The sequence below is a fragment of the Olea europaea genome, unplaced genomic scaffold (assembly GCF_002742605.1).
Source record: "Olea europaea var. sylvestris unplaced genomic scaffold, O_europaea_v1 scaffold1404, whole genome shotgun sequence".
Taxonomy (NCBI): domain Eukaryota; kingdom Viridiplantae; phylum Streptophyta; class Magnoliopsida; order Lamiales; family Oleaceae; genus Olea; species Olea europaea.
This window is the reverse complement of record NW_019231564.1, coordinates 117,792-127,791: the sequence shown is the minus strand read 5'-3', so window position 1 is coordinate 127,791 and position 10,000 is coordinate 117,792. Positions and strand designations below refer to the sequence as shown.

Here is a 10,000-nt window from a genome sequence, read left to right as displayed (position 1 = left end):
TAATAAGTCCAACATTGATTCCCTCAGATGTGTCAATTGGGCAAATACACCCATAATGACTAGGATCGATATCTAGTATCCGAAAACTAGCAGTTCACCATGTTAGTCCTCCAAGGACTAGATAACTCAATTTTCTCCCATGAACTATTTGTGTCAATGGATTAGTTCGATCCAAAACTTGAGATAAGGGGTGTAAACCAAAAAAGATTCATAAGTGGTTGTTAATGGAGTTGAAGTTACTAAATTCTGAGGAATCGGTATCAATTTGTGCCGAATTGCTCCACATATAGTTCCTCGAACCACATTTTCTAAACGAACCAGAGCCAATCCGAATTGATCTTGTAAAAGATCCGCTACAGAACGAATACGTTTATTTTTCAAATGATTCATATTGTCAAGTCTACCCATTCTAAATTTCAGTTCAAATGATTCATATCAACAAGTGTGCCCAGAGACGAGGAAGGGCATGGTAATCGACGAAATGCTTTGGGGAGTTGAAAATAAGCATAGATTCGGAGATTCCCGAATAGGGCAACCTTTCGAACTGCTGCTGAATCCATGGGCAGGCAAGAGAACCTGGCGAACTGAAACATCTTAGTAGCCAGAGGAAAATAAAAAAGCAAAAGTGATTCCCGTAGTAGTGACGAGCAAAATAAGAGCAGCCTAAACCGTGAACACGATGTTGTGAGAGAGCAATACAAGCATCGTGCTGCTAGGCGAAGCAGCACGAATGCTGCACCCTAGATGGTGAAAGTCCGTAGCCGAAAACATCACTAGCTTACACTTGGCCCGAGTAGCATGGGACACATGGAATCCCGTGTGAATCAACAAAGACCACCTTGCAAGGCTAAATACTCCTGGGTGACCGATAGCGAAGTAGTACCGTGAGGAAAGGGTGAAAAGAACCCCCATCGGGGAGTGAAATAGAATATGAAACCGTAAGCTCCCAAGCAGTGGAAGGAGCCAGGTCTCTAACCGTGTGCCTGTTGAAGAATGAGCCGACGACTCACAGGCAGTGGCTTGGTTAAGGAAACCCACCGGAGCCATAGCGAAAGCGAGTCTTCATAGGGCAATTGTCACTGCTTATGGACCCAAACTTGGGTGATCTATTCATGACCAAGATGAAGCTTGGGTGGAACTAAGTAGAGGTCCGAACCGACTGATGTTGAAGAATCAACGGATGAGTTGTGGTTAGGGGTGAAATGTCACTCGAACCTAGAGCTAGCTAGTTCTCCCCGAAATGCGTTGAGGTGCAGCAGTTGACTGGACAACTAGGGGTAAAGCACTGTTTCGATGCGAGTCGCAAAAGCGGTACCAAATCGAGGCAAACTCTGAATACTAGATACGACCTCAAAATAATAGGGGTCAAGGTCGACCAGTGAGACGATGGGGGATAAGCTTCATCGTCGAGAGAGAAACAAGCCAAATCACCAGCTAAGGCCCCTAAATGATCACTCAGTGATAAAGAAGGTAGGGGTGCAGAGACAGCCAGGAGGTTTGCCTAGAAGCAGTCACCCTTGAAAGAGTGCGTAATAGCTCATTGATCGAGCGCTCTTGCACCGAATATGAAGAGGACTAAGCGATCTGCCGAAGCCGTGGGATGTAAAAATACATCGATAGGGGAGCGTTTCGCCTTAGAAGGAAGCCCCCGCGCGAGCAGTGTGGACGAAGCGGAAGCGAGAATGTCGCCTTGAGTAACGCAAACATTGGTGAGAATCCAACGCCCCGAAAACCTAAGGATTCCTCCGCAAGGTTTCTCTCTTTGCTGTTGCTTGAGAATCCGCAAAAGGGCACTCGACGAGTCTCACAGGCTCTCGACATAGAAGAACCATTAAACACTAGTAACCAATATAAAGATTTTCACTCATTGGCCTTGTTTTGGTGCAAGTCGATTGCTGCAACCATTCTAGTGAACCAATCGAGGCTACACAGGTGGGTGGTGTCCAACTCTTTGATCCTAAGATCACTAGTTTTCAAAATGAGTGATTGCCCTTCTCCAACCTTTCCTGCCCAACCTGAGAACAAAAAGTTAATTCGTTCAAAATCCTTAAAAATAAGGAAAAATTTTCGATTTACGTATAAAATTATTTTATAGAAGATTGTGTAACTAAAACTAAGAGAGAATAATTTAATGAGACCAAATATTCCTCAAGTCATTTCGGAGAGCTTTAAACAAAACAACTTGATTTTAGAAGGTTAAAAACTAATCACAAATTATTGACTAACAGGCAATTATATACATGTTCCAATCTTCTAAATCCTGCTTTCGTAAGCCAAACAAATTTATAATTTACGCATTGAAGTTAGATATTTGTCCGCTATCATAATTTCAATTATTATATTAAGCAAATAAATATTTTTTTACTGAAATATTAAATCATTAAACCCTTATTTGATTCCCATTCTTCTGAAAAATCATTTTCAACTACACAATTCTTCAATAAAATAATATTACACGCAAATTCACAATATTTCCTTAATTTTTAACCACACATTCTTTATCAATCTACTATTCAAAACACATTATTTTCCCCAAAATGAAATCAAACAAGGGCTAAATAATAAACCATCATCTATTTCATTACAATCATAGATATAAATAATCCCTTCAATACGACAAACTTCTCCTTTCTAGATGCTTCCTATGGAGATTCTTTCACTCGTTCTTTCTGGATAGCTCATGGGCAACGGTCAGAGATGACCTTCATGGAAGACAAGTGAGACGGGGGTTTCAAGCTTTGATTCATGAAAATGGAAAATCAAATACTGAAAATATATGTACATTGTTTTTTATTTTCATAATAAGTGCCTGATTGTGAATGAAAAAGAAAGCTTAAAAAGCATAATTTCCTCTATTTTTATCTTAAAATAATCTAACAAATTCACATCTTTTACTGCTGGATCATAAGCTCAAAATAAGCCCCATAAGTCAAATATAGAGCTAAAAGAATTAGGTTCTGCATGGCGATTAGCATTAAGATCCTCAAAAAAAATTCCCATTTCCTCTCTCCCACTTATAAGCTCCAAATAAGCCCACCCAGACATGTGAATATAAGCAAATACACCGAGACATGTGAATATAAGCAATACACCGATGTGTAAGCAACAGCACATGCATTTCAATAGAAAGCAAAGCAATGTGGAGTTCAAAAACCATTCGATACAAAATCCACTCATAACTTAGCTAAATTACAACACCTCAAAATGGAAGACAAACGTCTGCCCGGGAGGACAAATATCAATGTTTTCTTCAACATAAAAACCACATAAATAATCTTCATTCTATTAGGAAACGCATGCATGCGTTAATTACCAAATGCAACAACTCCAACCGAAAGCATAAGGCCTGAATTACACAAATCATTTAAGTAGATGCAGAACCGGTTTTGCCCTCTGGAGCTTCACCTACCTTGTCATCAGCTCCCTCCTCAGGTTTTCCAACTTCTTCGTCTGTAAAAGAGAATTCACTCGTGACAAGAGAAGAGAGTGACCAAATCTAAGTACAAATGCATCAGACGCATATTTAATCTCTTAAAAAAGGTAAGGAGTGGTGATTCTGCTCCTTCACAAATGAAAGATATGATGCTAATGGAGCACAGCGGCAAGCCACAAATAAACAATAAAATATGAAAAAAGTTATAATGCCAGTTAGCCGGTCACTTTTTTTGTCGATGGATGAAGGGTGGGTGACGTACAACAGGTCGAAGAAATAAAGATAAAATTCAAGGGCAGGAGTTTAAATCAGCTCTTTTCGGGGGAATTAAAATTCACTTTCTCCTTAGAAAGTGTTCGATCAAAGAAATAAAGATAAAATTCAAGGGAAAGAGTTTAAATCAGCTCTTTTCGGGGGAATTAAAATTCACTTTCTCCTTAGAAAGTGTTCGATCAAAGAAATAAAGATAAAATTCAAGGGAAAGAGTTTAAATCAGCTCTTTTCGGGGGAATTATAATTCACTTTCTCCTTAGAAAGTGTTTAACAAACTGTTTCTTAACGTATCGTTTTAGGTGCAACATAACTGTGAAAATATCTGGCACACCCTAGGGTCGAACAAACATTATCCACCCATAACAAGAAACAATCCTGACTCAAAAAGAAAATTAGTCGATATTATGAAAAGAACAACCAATTAACAACCCATAAAGAAAGTTAATCAATATCAGAAACAGAACATCCTATTTATTACACAAGCATACAAACACATTAAACACCCTTTTCATAGAGTATACATTATCGAATATTCAATTCAATTCAGTACCTTCATCATCACTATCCTCAAAGTCATCACCCATAGCATCACCCCCTAGACCACCCATGCCTCCAAGGCCGCCCATGCCACCCATGCCTCCAAGGCCGCCCATGCCACCCATGTCTCCAAGGCCGCCCATGCCTCCCATGCCGCCCATGCCTCCCATGCCGCCCATGCCTCCTAGGCCGCCCATGTCACCGAATTTCTGTAGCACGCACCAAAATGGATAGCATCAAAGGTAATCACGACGAACGGTTTGTTGTCCGCCCCTGCTGTAGCAGAGAATGTAAAAACCCCTTCAGGGTCAAGATTGACCTTGGGGTCTTTAGCATCTGGCAGCAGCACTGTAATAAATACCTTGTCCTCCCTTTGGGCCCACTTGACCTCCGGATGTCGGCTACATAATAGACAACATATTAGCTGATTACTCCATAAAGAAAGCTGAATACAAATTACTCTTGAATTTATTATCAAATACACTGTTTATTAGAGCAATGTTAGCGTTGTTTATATGCTCATACTGAAAGAAAAAGTATACGCAAGCATTTTTTTTTTCCCTGTAAAATGACGGACAAACTAATATCAACCACGCAATTTTTATTTTGATATTTAGAATTTAGTAATTATAAACATCAATAACAATATTAATTTAATTATTAAATTATCAAAAACCAAAAAATGTTAAAATACTACTTAAAACTATAGGGGAAAAAATACACATATTGTTCTTCTAATAGACCTATCGAATATTTTTACTTCTAATTTCGTCCGTGCCCATACTTCTTCCCTCATTCCATTCAATATCTAGAAACATAAATTTCTAAATTACATATATTTAAATTAATCAAACATAAATTTGCAGAAGAAAACAACTAACACGAGCTGAATTCGTGAGAACCAAAAAAAATGAACGAGAAGTAAATGCAAAGTAAGCAAATATTCAGAGAAAGAAGAAAGAACAATTTTGGATTCAGAAATTGAACCGCAAAATTAAAATACAGAAGGAAGAACTTTACCTCATGCTTAAGTTTTTTATTTCTGAAAGAGGATAGAAAACGAAAATCCTAGAAACCCTAGAAGCTGAGCACTGAGTAGCAAAAATTGTAGGGCACGATAAGTGTCCAGTGTGCTCTTTATATACAGGGAACTTGCACTATTGGCCCTTAAGCAATTGGCTATTAGGAATTCAGTCTCCAACCTTTCAAAAATGCGTAAATTGATCCCGTGACCCTAGTTAAAAGAATTCATACACTTCAATTTGTGGATAAATTATTGGCTACAAATGGATATCTTAATTTTATTTATTTTCTTCTTTCAAAAATTTGGGCTCCAAATAGTCAGATCGCGTGGATCATTCTAATTCATTTTGAAAGTTGACGGAAATAGCACTAATTAGGAGCGAAAAAATTGGTTATATAGAAGTATACGTTTCGAACTTTCAATTTTGTTGTTATTTTCTTTTAACAGTTATGGTTGGAAAAGTAGTGAGTTGTGTATATATTACATAATTTGAACAATAATTGAATTAGTATAATAAAAATTAAAAAATTAAACAATAAAACAAGATAAATTACTATGTCCTATTTGCTAACCATTAAAAAGAGTTTTTTTGGGGACAATGAGTTTCGGAATAGTAATTTTTTAAATAATGTGTGGTTAAAAAAATAGTAAAAAGATTTGAATTTACATGTAAAATATATGTAAAGTGTGGTTAAAAACAAGATTTAAAAAAAAAAATTGAAAAAATGGATGATGGATAGGGGCTATTAAAAACTTAATGCGTGCATTTCAAGTCTGCAAGAACAGGAATAAAGAAAGAAGGAAAAAAAAACACTTCTCTATTTGTCGTTTTGGTCATGATAGGTCCACCATATTTGTTCATCAAATTTAAAGATTCAAAAATGAAAAGATTTTTTAAGAACTATAGAACTTCGATTTAACAAAACTTCAAAAAAAAAAAAAAAAAAAAACTTATTGTAAAAGTATAGCATAGTATAACTTTGATTTATTGAAAGAATCAAAATTAAATAAGTATTTCGTTTTCGCAAATTATCAAATAAGTGTTTCGTTTTTGGAAATTATCATCTGACAGAACACATCGTAAGAGAATTTCTTTTGAAATGTTCCTGCAACATGTAGAAAATTAATGAAGTAAACCGTGTTAATTATGAGATGGAAGAGAGAAAGATAAGTTCATCAATGTTCAATGTTGTTTATAAGTTTTGACATGTGATGGAGATGAGGAATATGATCGATTAGTGAAGAAGACATGGTATTAAAATGATTTTTAAATTTGGTTTTGATTTTGTTATTATTTAAAGTAGGGGAAAAACCATCTCTGTAATAAAATCCTAGCGTCTTGGTAAAATTCTTCACTAGAGACCTAAATGTTACTGAAATGAAAAATTGTCCACTCAAATGCTCATTTTTAAAGGTTGAGGATCCAAATGCAACACAGTTCAAAGGTTGATTCATATAGGGAAGTGATGATCTTAGGGGGTTTGATTGAAAAAAAAATTCATAGGAAATAGCCATTTTTATAAACCAAATTTTAACTTTTCCGATATTTGTCATTTTTTTCTATAGAAAATATTTTCCACACTTTTTTTAGGGTGTAGATTTTTGTAACATTTTATTTTCTAAAAAATAATTCCATTTCAATCAAATCCACCCCTGTTGTTTTTTTTACTCTCAATAGTCCAAACTAATTCCAATGCCACAACAAAACACTTTCAAACAAGAGTTCACAATCTTTACTTTCATCTGAATTAGAGTTCAAATTTGTGATTTTTTAAAAATTCTGATCTTACAATTCAACTATTCGTTTCTTGAAAATCAATACTTTCGCTCCAGTTCCTGGTCAAATTTTTTGCAGTATGTTCCGTGAAATCTTTGTTGTTGTACGCAATCCGTTCGATAAAATCCCCGACTGAATAAACTATCAGAATTTTCAGTTTTTACCCCCACCGATGATGTCAACTTGCCATTGCAATGTCTTTCGTTTCATGCATCTTGTTCGATAAAATACCTGACTATTAAATCTCAAACCAGAATTGTCCAACTTTACACACCAATCCTAGTAATGTTCCTTAGACGAGCTAGAACAATCTTGCACTTCAATCAGATAATTTCAAAATGTTGCAACGCGAAAATTTCAGCTACAAACGAGTTGAAAAACTACCCTTGTGCATTATACTCAACTGGGTTGAGATATGTTGAGCTACCAAGAAGGCTTAGCAAGTCTGATAAAAAGCCATGGGTAACTGATATAAATGAAGTGAAACGTCAAGCTAGGTTGGAAAAGAAAGAGAGAAAAGTGGTTAGAGAGGTCATTTTAAGCCCTCCCGAAAATGGGCTGTTGGTAAAAGAACTAATACCAGTTGCTCACGAAGTTTTAGCTGCCAGAAGTGAGTTATTCACTTGCATATCCATAGTTGCTGATAGCATTCCTATTTATTCTTGCAGGTACATATAGATTTCATATTGGAAATTATCATAAATATACATGCTGAAGTTAGTGCCATTGAGTTCAATATTGTATGTTTGGTTGCTTAATGTTGGAATTTCCCCTCCTCATAAGCTCGGTTTGTTAGAAGGCAACTCATACCCTTGTTCCACATGGAATAGAAATTAGATTTGTCTGTCTCACACTGAAGAGGAATGGTTAGCCACATCGTTTATTTTCCTGTTAGAATAAGACAAAGGAACGTCTCCAAGAAATTTGGGGGGGGGGGGGGGGGGGGTGTTTGCATGTTTCTGAGATTACTCATTTATTAGTCTCGTTGGAGTTTAGGGTGTGCTAAGGTATTGTGTTCTTGGAATTGATATTGTTATCATTCTTTATTTCTCTGTTCCTTTATATAATTTCTAAACAATGATCCTCTTGTGAATTTGGAAATTTGCCCCAGATTCCTAACATTTAAAACCATTGTCACTCTTGTATTGAACGACACATGTGAACCCTTTTTGTCTCTTGTAGTGTTTGTGGAGAAGTTCACGTGGGCAGTCCACCACACCAAATCAGAACATGTAATGTAAGCGGCAGTAAGAACAACAAAGAGCATACTTGGGCAAGTGGTGGCATTGAGCACATATTGCCCGTCGTGGAATCTTTTCATCTGTATGATAGGCTGGGAAGAGCCGTTTCACATAATGAGCGGCTGCAAGTGGATCGAATTCCAGCTGTCGTGGAACTGTGCATTCAGGCCGGTGTGGACATTCTTGAGTACCCGACACGAAGAAGAGAATTCCCTGTTTACTTTGTTGCTGGGAGGATGATAGATTTCGAAAAGAGGTTCTCCAAAAATGATTTATCCCGAAAGGACATAGAGACCTTCGGCTTTTGGGAGATGATGAAGAGGTCGAATGACAGTAGAAAGTCTTCAAATGTCCCTCATAATGACCTTAAAGGTATGCCCTCATGATATTATCCTTTCGAAATAAATTCATTCTACAGGATTTTCATCATCAATGTTTTAGCATTGTTTAGCTTACATTCTTATCTGTAAGTACTAATATAGTGCCGAAAGGCAATTGTAGTAATAAATGTTAATTCCCCAAAGTAAAATACACTAGTGGTCACTAAATTTCATTTTTTCTCAAGCTGGTCACTGAACTTAACTTTGATAGTGAGTCAGTCCGTGTTTGTTAGTTTTAACTAGCGGGAAAAGATGACATGGAATTCAGTTATTTGCCAACTGAGCTTTCAAGTCAGCATTTTTGTGTTGGTCGAATTAACAAACATGGACAAAATTACTACATTGTAACAAAAGTTTAAGTTCAGCATTACTCTCAATTTGTGATGATTGGTTGACAGCGTTTGCTCCCACCCCCATGGAAGTGCTAATTCATGTGCAGATGAGCAGGTATTGCAGCGCAAGGCATTGTGGCGTGGGAAAAAATGAGGTCAGGAGTCATTGAACTTGTGCAGAAGTATGCTGTCAAAACATGCGGGTATTGTTCGGAAGTCCAAGTAGGGCCCAAGGGGCATAGGGTGCGGCAATGCCAAGCATTCAAGCACCAGATGAGGGACGGGCAACATGCCTGGCAAGAAGCAAATATAGATGATATTGTTCCATCCGTGTATGTGTGGCATGTTCACGATTCACAAGACAGACTTTTGGTCGATGCTTTGAAGAGATACTACGGAAAGTTGCCCGCAGCAGTTGAATTGTTTTCACGAGCTGGAGCTGAGGTTGGGACGAAATATAGTGGTACGTGGGGAGATGTAGTCGTACCTGGATTGGATGAGGAAAAGTTGGTTGTTTGAAGGTGTAAATCTCTTAGCAGATGTAACGTAACGATACCATGAGCGCTTTAGGATGTTCTCAAGATATGTTTTCATATACTGCTACGCAATTACAACTCGTTTTTGCTTTATGGATACAAAACTCCCATCCTTTAGCACCTGGTGCAATAGCAAGCACCAGTTTAACTTAGGGGTGGGGACTGAGTAACTGTGGGTGGTAAAGTGATTTTGCTACTTATTCCATTAGAAACTACAATTTTTTGGTACATCACATTCATGCAGGGACTGATCCAGGATTGGATCCAAGACCGGGCTACAAAATTTTAAACCGGGCTACTATGCGTAAAAAAAAAAAAAATTACACATAAAAAATTGATTTTTTACCCAAAAAAATTAAAAATACATTAAAAAAAAATTTCTTGTGCCTGAGGGAGGGGGGGCTATAGCCCAGCCCAGCCCAGCCCCCCCCCCCCCCCCCAACACCCCCCCCCCCCCCACCACCATA

General features: G+C 37.4%; 2 protein-coding genes across 2 annotated transcripts; one reads left to right on the top strand and one right to left on the bottom strand.

Moving 5' to 3' along the window:
* Nucleotides 1-3,097: 3,097 nt before the first annotated feature.
* LOC111375701 (uncharacterized protein Os08g0359500-like) lies at nucleotides 3,098-4,472 on the bottom strand. Its single transcript, XM_022998570.1, has 2 exons — nucleotides 4,257-4,472; nucleotides 3,098-3,450 (listed from the first exon to the last, which is right to left on the bottom strand). The coding sequence occupies exons 1-2, from the start codon at nucleotides 4,438-4,440 to the stop codon at nucleotides 3,365-3,367; spliced, it is 270 nt and encodes an 89-aa protein (XP_022854338.1). The 5' UTR covers nucleotides 4,441-4,472; the 3' UTR covers nucleotides 3,098-3,364.
* A 2,407-nt stretch (nucleotides 4,473-6,879) lies between these two features.
* Nucleotides 6,880-9,761, top strand: LOC111375700 (APO protein 3, mitochondrial-like). Its single transcript, XM_022998569.1, has 3 exons — nucleotides 6,880-7,712; nucleotides 8,227-8,657; nucleotides 9,113-9,761. Exons 1-3 carry the CDS (start codon nucleotides 7,330-7,332, stop codon nucleotides 9,514-9,516), a joined length of 1,218 nt encoding a protein of 405 aa, XP_022854337.1. The 5' UTR covers nucleotides 6,880-7,329; the 3' UTR covers nucleotides 9,517-9,761.
* Nucleotides 9,762-10,000: the final 239 nt, after the last annotated feature.